Source organism: Brachyhypopomus gauderio, unplaced genomic scaffold (genome assembly GCF_052324685.1).
Source record: "Brachyhypopomus gauderio isolate BG-103 unplaced genomic scaffold, BGAUD_0.2 sc181, whole genome shotgun sequence".
Taxonomy (NCBI): domain Eukaryota; kingdom Metazoa; phylum Chordata; class Actinopteri; order Gymnotiformes; family Hypopomidae; genus Brachyhypopomus; species Brachyhypopomus gauderio.
This window is the reverse complement of record NW_027507002.1, coordinates 237,743-263,683: the sequence shown is the minus strand read 5'-3', so window position 1 is coordinate 263,683 and position 25,941 is coordinate 237,743. Positions and strand designations below refer to the sequence as shown.

Below are 25,941 nucleotides of genomic sequence, written 5' to 3'. Positions count from 1 at the left end.
TACGCATTTTTGCACGTTGAGGTTTTGAAACATTTTTTTCTTTTTCTTTTCTATACATGGAGAAGTTAAATTCAATTTTTGCTCTCTCCAGAACTGTTTTTGTATGCATTTGCCATTTTTACATCGCGATCGTGTACAGAACCACATGACTTGAGGCATGATATGTCATCGTTTATGCGAAAAACCCTTTTCCATCCAGTTTTTCCGAATTTTGGCGATGCGACAGTCTAACTTTTCCACCTCCTCCTAGCGTAAAAATCTTTTTGCGATATTTGGGGCTTTTTTCGAATTTTCGTCTTTTTCCATCCAGTTTTTTTCATGCGCATTTTCAAAATGCGCAAAAACTCGGTGGATGGAAAACCCTCTATAGTGTGTGTGTTTCTGCTGCTAGGAAAAGAGATCATGAGGTAAAAACAAAGCTTTTGTTTATCACAAAAAAAGACAAAACACACACACACACACATATACACACACACACCCACACACATGTGCGCAAGACCTGTCAGCTTGCCCTACGACTGCCCTACGACTGCCCCATGACTGCCCTATTTCTGCCCTACGACTGCCCTACGACTGTCCCATGACTGCCCTACGACTGCCCTACGACTGCCCTACGACTGTCCCATGACTGCCCTACGACTGTCCCATGACTGCCCTACGACTGCCCTACGACTGCCCTACGACTGCCCTACGACTGCCCTACGACTGCCCCACGACTGCCCCACGACTGCCCCACGACTGCCCCACGACTGCCCCACGACTGCCCTACGACTGCCCTACGACTGTCCCATGACTGCCCTACGACTGCCCTACGACTGCCCCATGACTGCCCTACGACTGTCCCATGACTGCCCTACGACTGTCCCATGACTGCCCTACGACTGTCCCATGACTGCCCTACGACTGCCCTACGACTGCCCTACGACTGCCCTATTTCTGCCCCACGACTGCCCTACGACTGCCCTACGACTGTCCCATGACTGCCCTACGACTGCCCTACGACTGCCCTACGACTGTCCCATGACTGTCCCATGACTGCCCTATTTCTGCCCTACGACTGCCCTACGACTGCCCCATGACTGCTCTACGACAGCTTGGCCTCATTCCTGACACTCCGCCACCCGCCCCTCTCCCTGTAGTAGTGCAGTACACCAGGTCAGAGGTCACGAGTCAGGGGTGTTCCTTCACGCTGGTCTCTCATCCAGAGTGATGAGTGTTTCATGTTCTTTCTCCTATGAAGGCAGGAAGCTGTGAGCTGATGGCGCTACGCTACAGCCAACCTTTCAACCTGTTCTACAACATTACATATTCCATTACTCATGTGCGGACTGGGGGAGTTTTTCTGGGGTCTCTGCTGTTTCTATTAATCAGTTCGTGGGCAATATTTTTCCATATCAATTTATGTGCTGATTTTCAGACTTTGAGAGCACGCAGGCAGAAAGCCAAAGGCATGCGGGGTTGTTGCGTGTTTTGATTGGACGTGAGTGTTGTGTGTTTTGATTGGACGCGAGTGAGAAAGGCCCTTCATGAGAACAGGACCGATGGACCCGGGGCCACAGTGTGTGAGAGCACAGTCAGAGCCTGGAGCGTCGGGTCGAGAGAGAATCAAAAGCTCTATCCATCTATGCCTTTCTCCTTCTCTCTCTCCCTCTCTCTTCCCTCTTTCTTTTGGTTTCTCTCTTTATCTCCAGCTCTTCCTTTCTTTCTATCCGTCCTTTGAAAATGGGAACAGAATAACTACACAGCTCAAACCACGCAGGGACAAAGAGGGATGGAGAGATGGAGGGATGGAGAGATGGAGGGATGGAGAGATGGAGGGATGGAGAGATGAGGGAGAGGGATGAAAAGATGGAGGTATGGAGAGATGGAGGGATGGAGAGATGAGGGAGAGAGATGAGGGAGAGGGATGAAAAGATGGAGGTATGGAGAGATGGAGGGATGGAGGGATGGAGAAATGGAGGGATGGAGAGATGAGGGAGAGGGATGAAAAGATGGAGGTATGGAGAGATGGAGGGATGGAGAGATGGAGGGATGGAGAGATGAGGGAGAGAGATGAGGGAGAGGGATGAAAAGATGGAGGTATGGAGAGATGGAGGGATGGAGAGATGAGGGAGAGAGATGAGGGAGAGGGATGAAAAGATGGAGGTATGGAGAGATGGAGGGATGGAGAGATGGAGGGATGGAGAGATGAGGGAGAGAGATGAGGGAGAGGGATGAAAAGATGGAGGTATGGAGAGATGGAGGGATAAAGCAAGAAGGATAGAGATGGAAGGATGAGAGATGGAGGGATAGAGTGAGAGGGATGAAGTGATGGAGGTATGGAGAGATAGAGGGATGGAGGAGGGAGGGATGGAGAGATGGATGCACGGAGGGATGGAATGGATTGCAGGATGATCAGAGCAGGCGTGTAGATATCACCACACGCTTCCCATCAGGATCCTCTGATATGAAGCACAGAGCCACCACACACACCACACACACACCACACATCCGTCTCCGTCAGTGCCCAATACCAGCACATCTGATTGTATTGGACAGCTAACGATCCTGTCTTCGCTAGCAGGACCGGGTGTATTGGAGCGGCAAAATCAACAGCGCTACGGAGGTAATATGCGGGACTTCAGGACCGCTGTGGAAGTCATTAACACCCTGCCAATTCACCAGTGGCAGAACACTTAACCATCAGGACACCAGGGTTCACAGTCACCACAGATTCCATTTCTACAGTGCAATGTACTGTCCTGTGTTCTTGCCCCGCCCCTTGTGGGTGGAGTCTGCGAATCACATAATGCATAATTCCACTTGATTGCCTGTGCCTTTATTTAAAAAAAAAAAGAATGAAAGAAAAGAGAGAAGGGAGAGAAATAAAAGGGTTGTACAAGTAAGAGAGAGGGAGAGAGGAAAGAAAAGAGAGAGCTTCACCTTGCTACGTCCCAACGTGCTCATACTGGATCTAAATGCTAATCTCCCTGTATCCCTCCACCCTGATTGCTCTGTATCTGGGCTGCGGTGTGCCCACAGCTGTGGCGTGTTCCTCCGCCAGCGTCTAGGTCCCCACAGAGGAGCTCCAGGGATCCTAAGTGTCTCCATTATGCCATTAAGTCACCGTGAGTGGGGCCTGAATTCAGCATAATAACCGTGATGAAACAGACAGAGAGCTCGTCTACGTACCTCACTGATGAGGCAGGGAGAGGTTCACACACACACACACGCACGCACGCACGCACGCACACACACACACACACACACACACACACACACACACACACACACACACACACACACACACACACACACACACACACACACACACACACACACACACTTAATATTGCTCCGTTTGCATTCAGACACAATAACAACACCCAGAGAGCATAATCACTTCACTGTGTGATTTAAAGCTAATCTGAAGCGATTTAATGACTCATTCTCTCTCATTCTCTCTCCACCTCTCTGCCTGAAATGTGAGCTATTGTGAGTTTGGGGCCCTGGGAGCCGTTTTCTTCACAAAGGCTGGAAAGTAAACAGATTTCAAGTGCAGTAAATATAAAAAGAGCTATGACTAAGAAAGTAGGAAACTTTTATTTAAATGGATTTAAACGAGAAAATGTTACAGTACAAAGAATAACAGTGTTTGCAGCCAAGAAAGTTAATGTACCAATAATCAATATCATGATGACACGTACCAATATATCAATATTATGATCACACGTACCAACACACACGCACACACCCACGCACACACCCCACAATGACCTGCAAATGTCTCCACACCACAATTTACGTTTCTCCATAGTTGTCTTCTGGGTCCACACAGACACACACAGAGACACACACACAGACAGACAGACACACACACACACACACACTCACCCCTGATGCAGGGTATGCTGTCCAGCCCAACTCAGCTGTGGCCGTCCGAGTGTCCATCATCGTTTCTGAGAGTGAGAGTGGGAGAGAGAGAGAGAAAGAGAGAGAGAGAGAAAGAGAGAGAAAGGTTATGATTTTCAAGTTTAATGGAACTATAGAGAAAGATTTTAAACAGTACCAACACAAAGGAACTGTGTTAGAATGGATGAAAGTTAAACCCTATATCAACCACCAATCAGCCCCTGACTCCTCCCACCTTTCAGCCCCTGACTCCACCCACCTATCAGCCCCTGACTCCGCCTACCCTACTAGGTGAACCAGGAGGCACACATGTTCATGCTTGAAATGAACAGAATTTGAATTCAGCGTGAGGAAGACAAAGACCAGACAGGTGACCACAGAGAGACAGGACAGGTGACCACAGAGAGACAGGACTGGTGACCACAGAGAGACAGGACAGGTGACCACAGAGAGACAGGACAGGTGACTACAGTGAGACAGGACTGGTGACCACAGAGAGACAGGACAGATGACCACAGAGAGACAGGACAGAGAGACAGGACAGGTGACTACAGAGAGACAGGACAGGTGACCACAGAGAGACAGGACAGGTGACTACAGAGAGCCAGGACAGGTGACCACAGAGAGACAGGACAGGTGACCACAGAGAGACAGGACAGGTGACCACAGAGAGACAGGACAGGTGACCACAGAGAGACCGGACAGGTGACCACAGAGAGACAGGACAACAGAGAGAGACTGCACAGCTATTAGGCTTGGGGAGGGGACATATCCCAGACATAAATCATGCAGGGTTTGGCTTTTTACAAATAATTCTCAGATGTGTAATTAGGCGTGATTTACTTCTCACTACGTTCGACTGTGTTATGAGCAATCACTGAGCCAAACTCTGAGGAAAACCGGACCCGACCCACCCACAGAACCAGAGCCATCAGAACCAGAGCCATCAGAACCAGTGCCAGTGGGTTCCTAAAGGCTACCAGCAGCACATATAAGAGACAGTACTACACACACACACACACGCCATTAAACAGCAGCCTGTAACATCTACAGTACGGCAGACAGATACGTGTGTAGGTGTAAATAAGTAAGACAATGTTACTCTCGACTTCTGTCTTTCAATCTGCCTCTCCGTCTCTCTCTCTCTCTCTCCATCTCTCTCTCAGACACTGACAGGTTGTCTTGTTCAGAAATCTGTGGAGAACCCTACATACTGCTGTGGGGTACAGATGCTGTGTGTGTGTGTGTGTGTGTTGGTTAATCATCTCTCTTCAGGTTTTCTTTATTCAGTTGTACTAGAAAGGGTCACAAGATCACACAGAGTGAAACACACATCACTCAGAAGGAGCTGCCCCTTGCTTTCACACAAACATCACCCTCACACATGTACACACACACTCACACACACACACACACACACACACACACAAAAATGCTCACACTCACACACAACCCCTGCGAACATCTCTTCCCTTCTCTGTGGAAGATTTTGGATTAATATTTGCAGAATTTAAAAAGTCAGAGTAAGAGAGAGAGAGAGAGACAGAGGGGGAGGGAGGGAGAGAATTAAAGATTTAAAAATTAAGATGTAAAAATATAACCCTTTCTGTTTCTCAGCCTTCCTCTCTGTGGAGGAGAAACGTTGATCAGCCTCTCCAGGAGCGTGATGTGATGATGGATTAGTTCAGTGTTCTCCAGACAGCCTCTCCAGGAGCGTGGTGATGGATTAGTCAAACGTTCTACAGCTTCTCAAACCTCTCTTTCTCATCTGGCCTTCAGACGTCCCATGAAGTGTCACTGAACAAACAGATGTTTGAATCTACAGCCCATCCCATAAAACACGGCCACACACACCAGAACACGTCCGTCTCATCTCAACCCCACGGGCTCAAAATTTACACCCCCTGGGCAGTTATTCACATGAAGCACAGGGGGTGTGTCCATCTGAATCACTAGGACACCGATGATATAACTCAACCACTCACATCTGTTTGATTTATATCAAACACTTCAAATGCAACAGCGTTCATCTCAGATGAACCTTTAAAGAATTTAAAGAACACAAATAACGAATAATAGCAAGTGTCAAATAAGGAATGCGCAAAAATTGGCCAATGTGTTTGGTTCTAGCACGAAAAAAACGTAAGGGAAAAATTCTCAATTTAGTTTTGCTTTGTCGGGTGTGTGGAGGCCTCTGAGATGTTTGCTGGTTTCTGTCCACCGCATAATTCAGATGAACATCTCGAACACATTCAGTGCTGGTGTGGTGGAGATGTTCTGAGTGGTCTCCTCAATAGCCACAGCTGGGTGGACTGGTATCCAGCCCACCATGCTGGATCTCACAGACGCAGGACCGTCCTGAAGCAGTGCGGGGTAAGAAGTGGTACAGGACGGTCCTGCGTCTGTGCGGGGCAGAACTATGTGTAGGGGCAGATCCTACAGAGATCAATCAGTGGAGGAGATGAAAGGAAGACTGGACGTCCAATCATCATCCGGGAATCAATAATGACTTCTGACAGAGTGCTGACAAAGAGCCAATTAGATGCAGGTTTTACCCACTACAGGCAGGAGCGTGTGTGAAAAGCCAGGACACGAAACAGCTCTAACCGCTGCTGATGTTCGCACGCACGCACGCACGCACGCACGCACGGTCATCAGAGTATGGTCAAATTTCCTGTACTCGTGCGTAATTGAATACTGCCATCACACACGTGGCCATGGTTGTACGGTACATTTACACACCTAACCACAGATACGGCAATCACACACCCCACACGTGTAATTACACACACCCCAAACAAGTGTAATCACAGAGTGGTTTAGTCCTGTATACGTGTAGGTTTGTGCATGTTATTTAACAATGGTACCCTGGGTCATACATAATTAGGACACACACACACACACACACACACAATTGAATTTTCCTTAGAAGAGGTTGTATATTGCTGGCTGTTACAGAGGTTGTATGTGGTAAGACCTCAACACATCAGATGTCTGTGGGAGAGTGCCTCACTCCAGGGAAATCACTAGTGTGTGTGTGTGTGTGTGTGTGTGTGTGTGTGTGTGTGTGTGTGTGTGTGTGTGTGTGTGTGTGTGTGTGTGTAGAGAGCCGTCTGAGCAGTTCCAGAATGGTCCATCTGGTCATGCTCAGATTGAGGAGGCCCCGTAGGTCTGATCTACGCACTCGTGGGTCTGATCTACGCACTCGTGGGTCTGATCTACGCACTCGTGGGTCTGATCTACACACTCGTGGGTCTGATCTACACACTGCGCCCCACACACTTCTCCAGGTGTGATCTACATCACTCAACCGAGATGCCACCAAACCTTTCTGCGTCTGCTCCGTCACCTGAAGTGGGCTGCAATGCCTTCTGGGTAATGTGCAGACTCAGACTGAAGTCCACAAAGGGCTGAAGTAATGAAGTTCACCTCTGCTAATGAAGTATTGGACCAGCCTATAAAACAGTGATTGTGATAGGTCCCCAGAGGAAGTGAGGAGATGAGGTGAAGAACCCTAACTGGTGTAATGAGACACACCCCGAACCTGTGCACACCTCACACAGACGTGGGGCTCCTCACCCACAACAGACACGCCTGGCTCTCTCTCCCCCTCTCTCTCTCTCCCTCTCTCTCTCTCTCTCTCTCTCATTCTCTGCCCCCTCTCTCATTCTATTTTGTTTTCTTTTTCCCTCTATTTCTCAACCTGCCTTTTTATTCTCACTTCCTGTCTTTCTCTCCCTCTCACTCTGTCTCTCTCTCTATCTGTTTTTTGTCTTTCTCCGATCTCACACTATAGAACACCTTCCACCCTTCCTACCTCATCTGAGGGTATGCAGGGAAGATAAAGATGGCCCCACTGATCTGAGACCAGTCTGGCTGGCAGGAATCAGCCGGCTGCAGTTTTACAGGTCGATTTTTTAGCATGAAGCAGTCACTTCACCACGGGCCTTAAATGAGGGATTCTACCACAGGCTGAAAATCAGGTTCTAACCTGAAGGGCCGCAGAAGAGAGAGAGATAGGGGGAGGGAGAGAGAGGGAGAGAGAGAGGTAGAGAGAGACAGGGAGAGATGGAGAGAGGGAGGGAGAGAGGGTGGAGAGAGAGAGGGAGGGAGGACGAGAGAGAGATGGAGAGACAGGGAGTGATGGAGAGAGGGGGAAGAGAGAGAGGGGGAGAGAGGCACAGAGAAAGAGAGGGGGGAGAGAGAGAGATGGAGAGAAAGAGAGAGAGGGGAGAGAGATGGAGAGAAAGAGGGGGGAGATATATATATCTATAGAGATATCTATATATATATATATTAGGGGTGGGACGCGATCAAAAAAATTAATCGAATTAATCGGAAGCTTTGTAATTAATTAATCGAAATTAATCGCATTTTAATCGCATTTCAGTATTTAACATGAGAAATATTAATTTAAGTTTGAATGATGAATGAATCAATGAACATAATCATAAACTTCAACATCTTGTTTATTTTTCCACCAGTCTACTACATAGACCAATAGATGAGTGCAGAAAACAGTTCAGAACACTGGAAATTCTGACCAAAAATGTTGTTTAATTTTGGAAGTTTTGCTCAGGATATTGGAAGAATTGAAGTAAATCTGAAGATGTTTTTTAATACCATTTTAGATGGTATATTTTTCTTTAATTTCCCAGGCCTCTGCCACAGGGATCTCCATAGTGCCTAGAAGTGGTCTTCTGCATGCTCAAAGCAAATGACTGGATCTTCATCATCTATAGATCAGGGGTGCCCACAGTTTTCAGCTTGCGAGCTACTTATAAGATGACCAAGTCAGAAAGATCTACCGGGGTGGCGGCGAACGTAATTTGTTGAGTGGATTGCAGATTGGCTACCGTGAATGTCAATCAAAATACAACCGTCAGTGCAGATGTGCGATTCATCTACTACTATTTTATGTGACGCGATCTACGCACATTCCTTCGCGATCGACCGACACTTCCTTCGCGATCGACCGGTCGATCGCGATCGACGTAATGAGCACCCCTGCATAGATTCATCATCTATAATATGAGCTGTCACACCAATATAATTCTTGTTGCTAACAGAGGTCCAGTGATCCCCAGTCAGAGCCACATTTGTGGCGCTCTTCACAATAACCTGTTTTACTTCCCTTTCCTCATCATACAGCTGCTGGATTTTCTTCGACATTAGAGGGTTTTTCATCCACCGAGTTTTTGCGCATTTTGAAAATGCGCATGAAAAAAGCTGGATGGAAAAGACCAAAATTCGAAAAAAGCCCCAAATATCGCAAAAAGATTTTTGCGCTAGGAGGAGGTGGAAACGTTAGACTATCGCATCGCCAAAATTCGAAAAAATTGGATGGAAAAGGGTTTTTCGCATAAACGATGACTTATCATGCCTCAAATCATGTGGTTCTGTACATGATCGCGATGTAAAGATGGCAAATGCATGCAAAAACAGTTCTGGAGAGAGCAAAAATTGAATTTAACTTCTCCATGTATAGAAAAGAAAAAGAAAACAATGTTTCAAAACCTCAACGTGCAAAAATGCGTAACTGCCAGATGGACGTAAAACCACTATTGTTTGGCGTCCTCTCACGTGATCTAAAGTTTATTCGCATAACTGTAATGAATGGAAACAAGGCTTAATTCGCATTTTTTTCTGCCGAAACTTGGAAATTGCGCATTATTTTTTCGAAAGGTTTGGATGTGCAGCGCTTCTTGTAAGCCTTTATCTTCGACCACAGAGAGCGAACAACACTGCAAATAATATGCCGCGTCATGTATAAACGCGTGCGGAGTCGCGCGCTGCGGTCACTCGCGAAAGTTTAATCCAGTCTTAATGGTCCAATGAAGGTAATTTAAAAACCAGGGGTGGGTTTCCCAAAACATTCTTAGCGCTAAGTACATCTTAACCTCGTACGTAAGAACGAGGTTACGAAGTACTTAGCACTAAGAACGTTTTGGGAAACTCACCCCAGGACATTTCCTCACTTAAAAAAAACCCGCGACGACCGGGACAGGATGTGAAATACGGACATGTCCCGGGAAATACGGACGTTTGTTCACCATATAGTACTAGGAATACATTTAGCAGCTAAGTGATCATTACTGACGTTGAGGCGGTAACGAAGGTGCTCCTGTGATAAGCGAACTCCTTCCTACATAAAGTGCAAATAACACTATTTTTGTTTGTAATTCCATCTTGAAGTTTCTTGTATTTAAATTTCCCATTCTCGTGCACGGAGAAACATTCCACGGTGCAAAAGTGTCCCATGCGTTAAAATGCGTTAATATTTTTAGTGCGTTAATTTTCCTGTAATTAATTAATCGAAATTAACGCGTTAAAGTCCCACCACTAATATATATATATATATATATATATATATAGAGAGAGAGAGAGAGAGAGAGAGAGGAGGGGGAGAGAGGAACAGAGAGAGGGGGGGAGAGAGAGATAGAGAGAGAGAGAGAGACTCATACCATTATAAAGCCCTGCAGTACCAGGAGTTGAGCAAAGAGAACAAAGATCCCCTCACTCAGCTGGTCCTGAACTACACACTAACACTTGCTAACACACACTCACACACTAACACTCACCAGATTCAGGACCAGGAAATCAAGACCAATCTGATCAGAACCAACAACATTACAGCTAATCTGAGAGAAACATACACAGAACACTGGGAAAACCAGACAAAATCACAAAGTAGAATGCAATGTTATCTGGCCCTAAAGAGACAGTACACTGTGGCAGAGTACCTGAGCACAGTGACTGATCTGAAACTGAGAACCACCCTGACGAGGTACAGACTCAGCCAGCACAACCTGGCTATAGAGACTGGCAGGCACAGAAGATCATGGGTGCCCCAGGAAAACAGAACTTGCCAACAGTGCAAGATGGGTAAAATTGAAACAGAGCTGCATTTCCTGACAGAATGCCAAAAATTCACTGATATTCGAAACAAATTTTACATAAAATTCATCAATAAACACCCCGCATTCAAAAGCCTATCTGATCTAGAGAAACTCCCCTACCTACTAGGAGAGCACAGAGACTGCTGCACACTCGCAGCACAATACGTCATGGCCTGCCACCGTGAGAGGGACAGTGAGTGATCACACATACACGCACACACATACACACATATACGCATACACACACACACACACACACACACACACACACACACACACGTCTTTGATGTATGTAAATATACATGTGGTTCCCCTTCTTACCCCCTTATACATGTATTATTTGATTTCAACTTCTGATTTTGTTATTTAATTAGGGAAATGTATTTATGTGTATGTATATATTCATTTTACCTGTTGTTTACTCCTTAACAATTTTGTAATGTTTAGAGTTGTGAGCCCAACTTTTATCTAGTGTTACTAATATTGTGTTCAGGCTTTGGCAATACAAATGAAGCAATATTTGTCATGCCAATAAAGCACCTTGAATTGAATTGAGAGAGAGAGAGAGAGAGGCAGATAGGCTGCAGGTTACCCAGAGGTTCACTGTGCCACTGTCTATCTCTACTTTTTACAGCACCTGTTCACCAGGTTCCAGGAGGCGGAGCTGTGTCTAGGAGGCGGGGCCATCTCTAGGAGGAGACCTGCTTAAATGAAGTTGTGAAAATTACCCCATTCATCTTCCTGGGTGCAGAGGGCAACGGTTTCCATGACAGCCTCCACCACGGCAACAGCATCAGTCAACCGTCAGTGACTAGGGCCATAACCCCAAGGGCCCTCACGACCTCTCCTCTTTCTCTCTCCATCTCTCTCTCCATCTCCATCTCCCCTCTCAGTCCCTTATTTACAGAGTCCAAAAGCAAATCCCTAGTTTGGAAGTGAAAGATCAATATTTGATGGTTGGTAGTTTCAGTACAGAAGGAGCCCATTAAACATTGATGAGGCTTCAGCTCTGATCGATACTGCACTCTCTTCACACAGTTACACGTCTACACACACACACACACACACACACACACACACATGACCAGCATCCTCTATCCTACCTTTTGTGACACATAATGACAATAATTCATAGACATGTTTCGAGAGGAAGGAACAGGTCACGCACTTGCATGCATTTATCAATACAAAAAAGCACAGCACAAAGAATTTAGCCTTTCTTCCTCTCCTCCTCTCCTGTCTATAACAACTATATGCCGTGTAGACCACTGGCCTCAATCAGCCAGATCACATCAGACAGTCCAGCGAGCTAATGGAGATTTACCCCCCCAAACCCCCGACCCCCCACTGCTCAGGGTAGCACAGGGCAACTGTGATGCACGCTTGCTAATGGAGGAAGACTATGACTTCATCTCCCTCACGGAACAGTGGCCTGAGCCTGAGCTCAGAGACCTATAGCGCTACGATCTAGCCTGAGCCCACAGACCTGTAGCGCTACGATCTAGCCTGAGCCCACAGACCTGTAGCGCTACGATCTAGCCTGAGCCCACAGACCTGTAGCGCTACGATCTAGCCTGAGCCCACAGACCTGTAGCGCTACGATCTAGCCTGAGCCCACAGACCTGTAGCGCTACAATCTAGCCTGAGCTCACACACCTGAAGCACTACGATCTAGCCTGAGCTCACAGACCTGTAGCGCTACGATCTAGCCTGAGCTCACAGACCTGTAGCGCTACGATCTAGCCTGAGCCCACAGACCTGTAGCGCTACGATCTAGCCTGAGCCCACAGACCTGTAGCACTACGATCTAGCCTGAGCCCACAGACCTGTAGCGCTACGATCTAGCCTGAGCTCACAGACCTGTAGCGCTACGATCTAGCCTGAGCTCACAGACCTGTAGCGCTATGATCTAGCCTGAGCTCACACACCTGAAGCGCTACGATCTAGTCTGAGCCCACAGACCTGTAGCGCTACGATCTAGCCTGAGCTCACAGACCTGTAGCGCTACGATCTAGCCTGAGCTCACAGACCTGTAGCGCTACAATCTAGCCTGAGCTCACAGACCTGTAGCGCTACAATCTAGCCTGAGCTTACACACCTGAAGCACTACGATCTAGCCTGAGCTCACAGACCTGTAGCGCTACGATCTAGCCTGAGCTCACAGACCTGTAGCGCTACGATCTAGCCTGAGCTCACAGACCTGTAGCACTACGATCTAGCCTGAGCCCACAGACCTGTAGTGCTACGATCTAGCCTGAGCTCACACACCTGTAGCACTACGATCTAGCCTGAGCTCACAGACCTGTAGCGCTACAATCTAGCCTGAGCCCACAGGCCTGTAATCAGTCTCCAGACTGTTCGACAACCAGTGAAGGAACATAAATGAATAGCCTTCGATGTAACACACATATGAACACACACACACACACACACAGACACACACACACAGACACACTTATCGCTTCCTTTTGCACCTGCCCCTCATGCTGACAGAGTGAGAATTAATTCTGACATGTGTGTTCATAGGTGTGTATGTGTGTGTGTGTTGCTCTCTCACAATAAGAGCGATGGGAGAATCGGTGTGTCTGGGAAGACAGAAATCACGCGTGTACACAGAGGAAAGAAATCAATACGGAAGAGAAAGAGAAGGCCTGTGTGTGTGTGTGTGTGTGTGTGTGTGTGTGTGTGTATATGTGTGTGCGTGTGTGTGTGCGTGCACCCTTATGAGTCACTGTGGGGATAAAAGAGAGAGGGGTAAAAACAAAACCAGGGGTCAGGGATGAGAGGGTGACATGCAAACAGCCTTCCAGGCTGGGGCTGGTTTAGATGCCCACCCTGGGGCTGGTATAGATGCCCACCCTGGGGCTGGTATAGATGCCCACCCTGGGGCTGGTATAGATGCCCACCCTGGGGCTGGTATAGATGCCCACCCTGGGGCTGGTATAGATGCCTACCCTGGGGCTGGTATAGATGCCCACCCTGGGGCTGGTTTAGATGCCCACCCTGGGGCTGGTATAGATGCCCACCCTGGGGCTGGTATAGATGCCCACCCTGGGGCTGGTTTAGATGCCCACCCTGGGGCTGGTTTAGATGCCCACCCTGGGGCTGGTTTAGATGCCCACCCTGGGGCTGGTTTGGATGCCCACCCTGAAGGCCACGCCACACTCCAGTGCCCGACAGCGTGGGTGTGTGAACTGGCCTTCCTGGGTGTGGAGCTGTGACTCACAGCCTATTCCGGGCAGTGGGGTATATATCCTGGTCTTGGGTGAGGTGTTCTGGGCGGAGCGCCGCACACGCTGTGGTGAAGCCCTGGGGCGGGTCCAACACCATCCTACACCCAACCACTGAAGAGCTACCACAGTGCCCGCCCACGCAGCTCAACGTGGCCAATCAGGGCCTTCACAACAGGTACGGAACGCCAGCCTCGCCTGAGACGCTCTCCCTCTCTCCCTCTCTCTCTCTCTCTCTACCCCTCTCCCTCTCTATCTGTCATTGGTAAGAGGTGATGGGTGGTCATTTGCATGCATTAACATTGCATTAGTGTGTGGAGCGTTCTTTAGGAGTATGGCAGCTTTGAGCATCTTTAATTCATCACCAGGCTGCCATACAACCCCCCAACACACACACACACACACACACACACACACACACACACACACACACACACACACACACACACACACACACACACACACACACACACACACACTTCCTTCCTCAGATTCTCTTTCTGGGTAATCTTCTTCACACTCATGTCTCCTCTCAAAGATACTCTCTCTCCCTCTCTCTCTCTCTCTCTCTCTCTCTCTCTCTCTAACACACATGATGTGGGGTTCACAGGCTGAAGAAAAGTGATCAGAGGGAGTGCTGGTGTGATGAGGAGATAGTTGTATGTGTATGTGAGAGAGAGTGGTGTGTATGCGTGTGTGAGTGTGTTACTAGTGTGAGCTGTGTGAAGACTGGCTCTCTGCTCTGGTCACACTACACTCTTTAGGACTGATAGTTCCTCTGCCTCTCAGTGAAACTCTCTCACTCTCTCTCTCACACACGCACACACACACGCATGCACGCACACGAGGTGTGTTTGTCTAAGTAGACTTGATTCGAATCTTTTTCCCTTTGTCATCAGACATTAAAAATATTATATAAAATAATATAAAAACTTAGTGTATGGAAGAGTCAAAGGGGTGTGTGTGTGTGTGATCAAGCAACGCTAAAGTGTCAACTGTAAACACACACTTCACCTATTACAGCTACCCTTGTAGTTTCCTGACTACACAGGAGCTCACTGCCACACACACACACACACACACACACACACACACACACACACCAGCGCAGAAGTTCTTCACACAGATGCGGTGGGAGAGAACGCCACACACCAGACCAGTGTGCCATGTCACCCAAAATGGCCGCTGTCTGTCCTTCCCAGTCTGTGTTCTCTCGGGAGGACTTTACTCCCCGATGTTCACGTCTGTTCCCTCCACGAGTCCGTCTCGGTGCGCATTTGTGCGTTAATTAGTGTGTGTGTGTGAGTCCTTAAGGCGAACAGGAGACATGCACTGTGAGAGTGTGTGTGTTATATGAGAATAGTAAAGTCTGAGCAGAGGCATGTTTGGGGGTGTGTGTGTGTGTGTGTGTGTGTGTGTGTGCGCACGCACACCTCCATGGGGAATGGTGTGTGTGTGTGTGTGTGTGTGTGTGTGTGTGTGTGTGTGTGTGTGTGTCCTGTTGATTGGTCCCTCTGAGCTCACATTAGAAGATGCGCCGTTAATGAATTGTTGGATTCCTTGAGCTTCCTCATCAGGGGAACAAACCAATGAAATCACAACAGGAACCACATCCACACACACACACTTCACAACCAACAGCCAATTAAATCGAACTCTCTCTCTCTCTCTCTCTCTCTCTCTCTCTCTTGCAGCTAAACAAAATGAACATCCCTTTCTAGGCACGTTAATGAGAGCTGGATACTTAAGCACATATTAAATTACAGCGTAAACCTCGTCATTTAAAACCTCATCGTCTGGTTTATAATTTTAGGAGAACAATTCAACTCGATGTAAGCCTCATGAAAGCAAGTGTGTGTGTGTGTGTGTGTTTGTGTGTGTGTGTGTGTGTGTGTGTGTGGGGGGGGGGGGGGGTTGTCGAATCAGATCAGATCTTGTGATTTTTTAAAAGCATAATCAGACACTTAATTTCAAGTGCAGTTCAAATCAAACGCAACATGTCCAATGCTTCTCATGGTGTGATAGCGATGTGTAGTGACTCCCTGAAGGGCCTGTGAGGAGTTGTTTCAGCAATGGTAACAGGAGGTTTGGGACATTGGCCTTTGGCATAAGACATTTAATATTAGGCGTTTGCTGTAAGACATTTGGTGTTAGGCATTAGGTGTTAGACGTTTGGTGTTAGGCGTTTGACGTGAGGCATTTGCCGATTGGTGCTCGCCAATAGCCATTAGGCGTGTGGCGTTAGCCGCTAGACTGAGCGTGGACCATGACGTGACACGTGGGAGCAGGGAAAGAAAAATGACCTCTGAACTGGTGACTCCTCCCTCTCTGTGAAACACACAGGTGGGTTTGCAGCATCATTCTGAGCCTCAGGTCTTCACCTCAGACTACAGCCGGGCTGCGTACGGTGTTAGCTGGGTGTGACACACCAGCGTTACACACACTGCGGCTATAGTGCGGTGCAACAGTGGCAAACAGTCATTAAAGGTAATGGAATATTTAAATCAGACATTAATTAAATGTAATAGAATATTTAAATCAGACAGTAATTAAATGTAAATCAGGTGCGATCCTCTAAGTGTCTGCTGCCAGTTAATGCACAGCAGTTATTTTAGTGACCTCTAATGAAACCTGAGAAAACTGCAATCTGAGAAAGAATAGGAATATTCAATAATGCTGTGTGTGTGTGTGTGTGTGTGTGTGTGTGTGTGTGTGTGTGTGTGTGTGAATACCCACTGTAATGCACCAATATAATATGTGAGAGAGGTCTGTAAAAACTCCCAGAAGACAGTAATATGGGCCTCAGTGCATATAGTAATAGGAGCTGAGCAGACAAGCTCACACTAGAAAGGCACACACACGCACGCACACACACACACACACACACACACACACGCACGCACACACACGCACAGTTCACCAGATCAATCCAGAACACCCCTATTACACTGTCATTCAGTTACCCAGTTATGTTCACACTGTGTGTATGTGTGTGTGTGTGTGTGTGTGTGTGTGTGTGTGTGTAAGCGATACCAGCTGAGCAGAGAGGAGGCAGAAAGAGACAAAATGTTGACTATTTTGACATCAGAAACATAAAAACAGCCACTTTTGACCTCTGCTGAAACACCACAAGCTCAGCTCCACCTTTCACGCTCACCTACCGCCCCTGTGTTCAGATCTGAAAGCACACGCATCATCACTCAGCACCGTTGCCCGCAGTACAAAAGCCAGGAAGCTTCAGAATGCCCAGGGGTGAGTGAGGTCATCACAATATGCCCACTACCCACAAGGCCGCACACCAATGCCATCATCATGTGGTTTGGTCTTAGCCACAAACACTCCGCCTACACTTAGAAGGAACGTGTGATATCTACAGGGCGTCAACACCGCCACGATTCTCCCAGCTGCATTCTGATTGGCTATCCGCACCGCTGAATAAACGCAACTCTGGTTCATACTGGTCTAACAGGAACGCCTTTCCACTCGGCCTTAGCAAAAATTTTCACATAGTGACGTAAAATTAGCCTTTCAGGGCATGACATGGAACTGAGGTGAAGAGATGCAGTCTGGTGATTGGTCATTTTGGGAGACTAGTGATTGGTCATTTTGCGAGGGTAGCGATTGGTAATTTTGCATGTCAGTGAAATGATCTCCTACACCAGCAGGCGGTTCTTTGAGTGGGGCAGTTTGAGCCTGGGGGGTTAATCCCAGCCTAGCCTTAACTACAACCAGCCTTACATACAGAAACATACAGAGATGATGATGATGATGTTGCTGTTGTGAGATTAAACTCCCTGATCAGTGTGATAAGTGCAGGACGAGTGTGTGATATTAGTGTGTGATAAGTGCAGGACGAGTGTGTGATATTAGTGTGTGATAAGTGCAGGACGAGTGTGTGATATTAGTGTGTGATAAGTGCAGGACGAGTGTGTGATATTAGTGTGTGATAAGTGCAGGACGAGTGTGTGATATTAGTGTGTGATAAGTGCAGGACGAGTGTGTGATATTAGTGTGTGATAAGTGCAGGACGGGTGTGTGATATTAGTGTGTGATAAGTGCAGGACGGGTGTGTGATATTAGTGTGTGATAAGTGCAGGACGGGTGTGTGATATTAGTGTGTGATAAGTGCAGGACGGGTGTGTGATATTAGTGTGTGATAAGTGCAGGACGAGTGTGTGATATTAGTGTGTGATAAGTGCAGGACGAGTGTGTGATATTAGTGTGTGATAAGTGCAGGACGAGTGTGTGATATTAGTGTGTGATAAGTGCAGGACGAGTGTGTGATATTAGTGTGTGATAAGTGCAGGACGAGTGTGTGATATTAGTGTGTGATAAGTGCAGGACGAGTGTGTGATATTAGTGTGTGATAAGTGCAGGACGAGTGTGTGATATTAGTGTGTGATAAGTGCAGGACGAGTGTGTGATATTAGTGTGTGATAAGTGCAGGACGAGTGTGTGATATTAGTGTGTGATAAGTGCAGGACGAGTGTGTGATATTAGTGTGTGATAAGTGCAGGACGAGTGTGTGATATTAGTGTGTGATAAGTGCAGGACGAGTGTGAGATATTAGTGTGTGATAAGTGCAGGACGAGTGTGAGATATTAGTGTGTGATAAGTGCAGGACGAGTGTGTGATATTAGTGTGTGATAAGTGCAGGACGAGTGTGTGATATTAGTGTGTGATAAGTGCAGGACGAGTGTGTGATATTAGTGTGTGATAAGTGCAGGACGAGTGTGAGATATTAGTGTGTGATAAGTGCAGGACGAGTGTGTGATATTAGTGTGTGATAAGTGCAGGACGAGTGTGTGATATTAGTGTGTGATAAGTGCAGGACGAGTGTGTGATATTAGTGTGTGATAAGTGCAGGACGAGTGTGTGATATTAGTGTGTGATAAGTGCAGGACGAGTGTGTGATATTAGTGTGTGATAAGTGCAGGACGAGTGTGTGATATTAGTGTGTGATAAGTGCAGGACGAGTGTGTGATATTAGTGTGTGATAAGTGCAGGACGAGTGTGTGATATTAGTGTGTGATAAGTGCAGGACGAGTGTGAGATATTAGTGTGTGATAAGTGCAGGACGAGTGTGTGATATTAGTGTGTGATAAGTGCAGGACGAGTGTGTGATATTAGTGTGTGATAAGTGCAGGACGAGTGTGTGATATTAGTGTGTGATAAGTGCAGGACGAGTGTGTGATATTAGTGTGTGATAAGTGCAGGACGAGTGTGTGATATTAGTGTGTGATAAGTGCAGGACGAGTGTGTGATATTAGTGTGTGATAAGTGCAGGACGAGTGTGTGATATTAGTGTGTGATAAGTGCAGGACGAGTGTGAGATATTAGTGTGTGATAAGTGCAGGACGAGTGTGTGATATTAGTGTGTGATAAGTGCAGGACGAGTGTGTGATATTAGTGTGTGATAAGTGCAGGACGAGTGTGTGATATTAGTGTGTGATAAGTGCAGGACGAGTGTGTGATATTAGTGTGTGATAAGTGCAGGACGAGTGTGTGATATTAGTGTGTGATTAGTGCAGGACGAGTGTGATATTAGTGTGTGATAAGTGCAGGACGAGTGTGTGATATTAGTGTGTGATAAGTGCAGGACGAGTGTGTGATATTAGTGTGTGATAAGTGCAGGACGAGTGTGTGATATTAGTGTGTGATAAGTGCAGGACGAGTGTGTGATATTAGTGTGTGATAAGTGCAGGACGAGTGTGTGATATTAGTGTGTGATAAGTGCAGGACGAGTGTGTGATATTAGTGTGTGATAAGTGCAGGACGAGTGTGAGATATTAGTGTGTGATAAGTGCAGGACGAGTGTGTGATATTAGTGTGTGATAAGTGCAGGACGAGTGTGTGATATTAGTGTGTGATAAGTGCAGGACGAGTGTGTGATATTAGTGTGTGATAAGTGCAGGACGAGTGTGTGATATTAGTGTGTGATAAGTGCAGGACGAGTGTGTGATATTAGTGTGTGATAAGTGCAGGACGAGTGTGTGATATTAGTGTGTGATAAGTGCAGGACGAGTGTGTGATATTAGTGTGTGATAAGTGCAGGACGAGTGTGAGATATTAGTGTGTGATAAGTGCAGGACGAGTGTGTGATATTAGTGTGTGATAAGTGCAGGACGAGTGTGTGATATTAGTGTGTGATAAGTGCAGGACGAGTGTGTGATATTAGTGTGTGATAAGTGCAGGACGAGTGTGTGATATTAGTGTGTGATAAGTGCAGGACGAGTGTGTGATATTAGTGTGTGATAAGTGCAGGACGAGTGTGTGATATTAGTGTGTGATTAGTGCAGGACGAGTGTGATATTAGTGTGTGATTAGTGCAGGATGAGTGTGTGATATTAGTGTGTGATAAGTGCAGGACGTGTGTGTGATATTAGTGTGTGATAAGTGCAGGACGAGTGTGAGATATTAGTGTGTGATAAGTGCAGGATGAGTGTGTGATATTAGTGTGTGATAAGTGCAGGATGAGTGTGAGATATTAGTGTGTGATAAGTGCAGGATGAGTGTGTGATATTAGTGTGTGATAAGTGCAGGATGAGTGTGTGATATTAGTGTGTGATAAGTGCAGGATGAGTGTGTGATATTAGTGTGTGATAAGTGCAGGATGAGTGTGTGATATTGGTGTGTGATAAGTGCAGGATGAGTGTGTGATATTAGTGTGTAATAAGTGCAGGATGAGTCGTTAGGGGAGCGAGGGACAGACAGACAGGTGTGAGGAGAAGTGAGCAGAGTCTCATCACACCAGCGCCCGGAGTGCCAACGCAGAACTACATGAAATGAACTGAGTCACCCCAGCTGGACCTGGTTCAGCCCGACACGATGTCTGTCTGTATAGGACCAATCAGTGGCCATGAGCACAGGAGGAAAAGAGAGCAAGCGTGGGGAGAGAGAGAGAGAGAGAGAGATCTCACATTAACTAGTCCCCACACCTGTAGCACTTTCTGCATGCCGACACCAATCCAACGAGCGAATTCCACAAACGTACGATAACGCTTCTCAAAACGTGGCCCGGGAGTGATCGTATCTGGACGCTTGTCTGCACGTGCACGTGCACGCTCCCAGTCAGCGCTGTGCGAGCAGATAACACCGAGCCACCTCTGCCTCCCTTCAGACGCTCCATCACCACCGCCCAAGGATTACAAATCGAACACCTATCCATTCAGAGACAAGATAGTAAACAGCAGCCTTCCTCACGGGCCCCAGAGTGCGAGGGTGATTTATTGGGTCTGCGAAGTGCGGAGCATGCAGACAGAGCAGCGGCCAGACGGCCTAGCGCTGCAGGCCGTGATGTATCGCCCTAGCGACAGAAACAAACAGAGGACTCGGAGCAGCGAGACTCCATGTACATTCAGCACGCAGCACACACATGCATCACCGACGTCATGGAAACCGCTTCAAAAAGGCGGAATATTGAGCACACACATCAAGAATGAGGGATGTGCTATTTCCTGGACTCTCTCACACACACACACACACACACACACACACACACACACACACACACTATGTGTCCATCACCTGCCTGCATTTCATCGTGCAAGTCAAAAATAACTTTTAATAAATAACCTCAAATAGCCCAGATGCACACTTCAATCACAGGTCCATTATGTGGGCGGGGCTTACAGCTGCATTATGAGGGCAGAGTTCACGGGTCCGTTATGTGGGCGGGGCTCTCTGGGGAGGGTGATCCACTGATGCTAGTCATTGTGGGTAAGGAGACCCAGACGATTGCTGTTCTCTACACTGTTCGGAGTCACATGGATGTGGACGCAGGCTTGTGATTGGTCGTTTTCAGAAGCACGTTTCTGAAGACAAAAGTAAATGTGAGCAGCGTGGTGACCAACCTCACGTGCACACACACACACGTGTGCGCGTATACATGCACGCATGCATTTGTACATGTGTGTGCACGGTTGGATTGATCTCCCAGAGGAGAAGATCTTAGAAGGACACGGTCTGCTTCTCTGGGTAGCAGCGCAGCAGCGTGGGACGAGGAAGATGTTCTCCACACTCTCCAGAGAGCTGCAACATCCACACACACCTCTGGGAGCTTGTTAGACATAGTTCAGCACCCACATTCACAACCCAGGGCAGCATGTAACACGCACACACACGCGTACACATACGCGTACACATACGCGTACACACACACACGTACACACACACAAACAAACACACGTATGTACACAAACACACACAGATGTGTGTGAACACCAAGATTCTGATGTTCAAACTATATATATATATATATATATATATATATATATATATATATATATATATATATATATATATATATATATATATTAGTGGTGGGACTTTAACGCGTTAATTTCGATTAATTAATTAATTAATTAATTACAGGAAAATTAACGCACTAAAAAATTAACGCATTTTAACGCATTTAACGGACGAGACACTTTTGCACCGTGGAATGTTTCTCAGTGCACGAGTTCCAGACATACAGATTATATGGACGCACAATAAGATCATGATGGATATGACTGAAGAGGCTACGCTGGTGGATGGGAAATTTAAATATAAACTTCCAGATGGAAGTAGGCTACAAACAAAAATAGTGTTATTTACACTTTATGTAGGAAGGAGTTCGCTTATCACAGGAGCACTTCCACCCTTCGTTACCACCTCAACGCAAAACATGTTGCGGGTAAAGCTGGGCGTACACTGTGCGATATTTTAAATCGTGTACTCAGCTCCAGCTCAAACTGTACGACTAAATCGCAGGGAGAGTCGGCTCGTGGAGCTGCTTCAACAGTGCGATACTCTCACGAGGAGCGATTTGAATTTCAAACATGTTTGATATTCTTGCGACGCTGCGATTTCTGATCGGGAGTTGGTCGTGAGGTGTGAATCGCTCCTCGTTTACCTGTGTAAACTATACGATGCACGACACGCGATTGAGCCGAAACGAGTGAAAAATCGCACAGTGTACGCCCAGCTTAACGCGCAGGTCAGTAATGATAACTTAGCTGCTAAATGTATTCCTAGTACGATAGGGTGACCAAACGTCCGTAATTCACATCCTGTCCCGGGTTTTTTTTTTTTTTGAGTGAGGAAACGTGCTGGTTTATAAATTACCTTCATTGGACCATTAAGACTGGATTAAACTCCGCACGCGTTTATACATGACGCCTCACATTATTTGTGTTGTTCGCTCTCTGTGGTCGAAGATAAAGACTTACAAGAAGCGCTGCGAATTGCGTCAACTGATGCAAGTTACGAACTACCGTCCAGGGGTGAGTTTCCCAAAACGTTCTTACTGTGCGTTCACACCGAAAGCGATAAAATCGCTCTCCGTCGCCGAGTCGCCAGCATCGCGTCGCGTGGGGGCGTGTCCAACATCACGCCTGCATGCAGCACGTGACAGATATGCAAATCACGTTTTTAAAGCAGGACGCAGTATTTATTTTAATCTATTGATTACAGGACACACGATTATAAATGAGTGCGTGTATAAAACATAGTGTGTGTATAAAACACATATAGTATATAAACCTAAAATGTTTATGTATTTTTTTTTTACTTTTTACCCCAGACCCGAAGATCAAACAGGAATTTAAAAAATCATAACCAATAATAGGGTATACGCTAATTTATTGCAGATGTTTTTTTTAACAAATGAACAGTATTCCCTCCAAAAATAAACATTGTAAAGTGCGGGACATCCAGAGACAGCCACTATTAATCTCTCCTCCATTAATCGGAACAAATAATCAGTAGGAACCAAAGTCAGAGGTGCGGTTTCGGAGGAGGGTGCAAACATACTTTCTGATTGGTAGTCGCCGCCGCGCGTCACTGCTCATTTACATAAAGTTGAGCCAAGCTCAACTTGTTCGCGTCGCTCGAATCGCTCACTTCGCGTCGCGCCGCTGGGTGTCGCTCACTCTCATTGAAAATGAATGACTTCCGGTCGCCGTGTCGCTCTCGTCGCTTTCGGTGTGAACGCACAGTTAGCGCCAAGTACTTCTTAACCTCTTACGTAAGAACGAGGTTACGAAGTACTTAGCGCTAAGAACGTTTTGGGAAACTCACCCCAGAAAGACAATGTCGAAGAAAATCCAGCAGCTGTATGATGAGGAAAGAATTAAAACAGATTATTGTGAAGAGTGCCACAAATGTGGCTCTGACTGGGGATCACTGGACCTCTGTTAGCAACAAGAATTATCTTGGTGTGACAGCTCATATTATAGATGATGAATCTATAGATGATGAAGATCCAGTCATTTGCTTTGAGCATGCAGAAGACCACTTCTAGGCACTATGGAGATGCCTGTGGCAGAGGCCTGGGAAATTAAAGAAAGTCTACCATCTAAAATGGTATTAAAAAACATTTTCTGATTTACTTCAATTCTTCCAATATCCTGAGCAAAACTCCCAAAATTAAAGATTTTTGGTCAGAATTTCCAGTGTTCTGAACTGTTTTCTGCACACTACACATATATTGGTCTGTGTAGTAGACTGGTGGAAAAATAAACAAGATGTTGAAGTTTATGATTATGTTCATTGATTCATTCATCATTCAAAATTAAATAAATATTTCTCATGTTAAATACTGAAATGCGAATAAAATGCGATTAATTTCGATTAATTAATTACAAAGCTTCCGATTAATTCGATTAATTTTTTTTAATCGCGTCCCACCCCTAATATATAAACATTCACATATATGTACACAAAGCACACAGCTGTACCCAGTATGCATATGCCAGTATGTCTAGGTCTGTGTGCGTTCGCGTGTTTGTGTGTCCTCAAACTCTCCGGTCCCTCTGACTTAAAGTCCCAGATAGTGGGTGGATCTGCACAGCAGTCACATAAAGAGGATCATTAAACTTTACTGCACACCATTACAACCAGACTCCCTCTTAATCAGGCATAAAACAACACAACATGTTCACACCAACGGCAGACCTGCCAACGTCTGTACTACACTTACAACACGTCCACACCAACGGCAGACCTGCCAACGTCTGTACTACACTTACAACACGTCCACACCAACGGCAGACCTGCCAGCGTCTGTACTACACTTACAACACGTCCACACCAACGGCAGACCTGCCAACGTCTGTACTACACTTACAACACGTCCACACCAACGGCAGACCTGCCAACGTCTGTACTACACTTACAACACATCCACACCAACGGCAGACCTGCCAGCGTCTGTACTACACTTACAACACGTCCACAACAACGGCAGACCTGCCAACGTCTGTACTACACTTACAACACGTCCACACCAACGGCAGACCTGCCAGCGTCTGTACTACACTTACAACACGTCCACACCAACGGCAGACCTGCCAGCGTCTGTACTACACTTACAACACGTCCACACCAACGGCAGACCTGCCAACGTCTGTACTACACTTACAACACGTCCACACCAACGGCAGACCTGCCAACCTCTGTACTACACTTACAACACGTCCACACCAACGGCAGACCTGCCAGCGTCTGTACTACACTTACAACACGTCCACAACAACGGCAGACCTGCCAACGTCTGTACTACACTTACAACACGTCCACACCAACGGCAGACCTGCCAGCGTCTGTACTACACTTACAACACGTCCACACCAACGGCAGACCTGCCAACGTCTGTACTACACTTACATGTCCACACCAACGGCAGACCTGCCAACGTCTGTACTAGAGAAACATACATTCCACAGGAACTGCAGCACTGAAGTAGTTTAATGTTCGAACAACCTCATTCCCTTCTCCCTCTCCCTTCCTCTAACTTTCCCCTCCCTCCCTCCCTCCCCCTCTCTCTCCCCCTCTCTCTCTCTCTGAGGGGTTTTGTTCCACTGTGCTGCTCAACACTGCTAACTAACATCTCGTCTGAGAGCCACATGGAGCTCATCATCTCCAGCCCATTACCAGCA

At 46.7% G+C, this 25,941-nt stretch overlaps 1 protein-coding gene across 3 annotated transcripts in view; it reads right to left on the bottom strand.

Annotated features, from left to right (window-relative positions):
* The window catches only part of LOC143501938 (ephrin type-B receptor 1-like), a 103,741-nt gene that overhangs the window by 31,118 nt on the left and 46,682 nt on the right, over positions 1–25,941 (bottom strand). For 2 of the 3 annotated variants that reach the window (XM_076995096.1, XM_076995097.1), the window contains one exon: positions 3,874–3,938. In XM_076995096.1, coding sequence (XP_076851211.1) covers positions 3,874–3,938 — 65 coding nt within the window. Of the gene's footprint in view, positions 1–3,873; positions 3,939–5,492; positions 5,610–25,941 lie in introns of those variants that run through there. The other variant, XM_076995098.1, reaches the window with a different exon arrangement.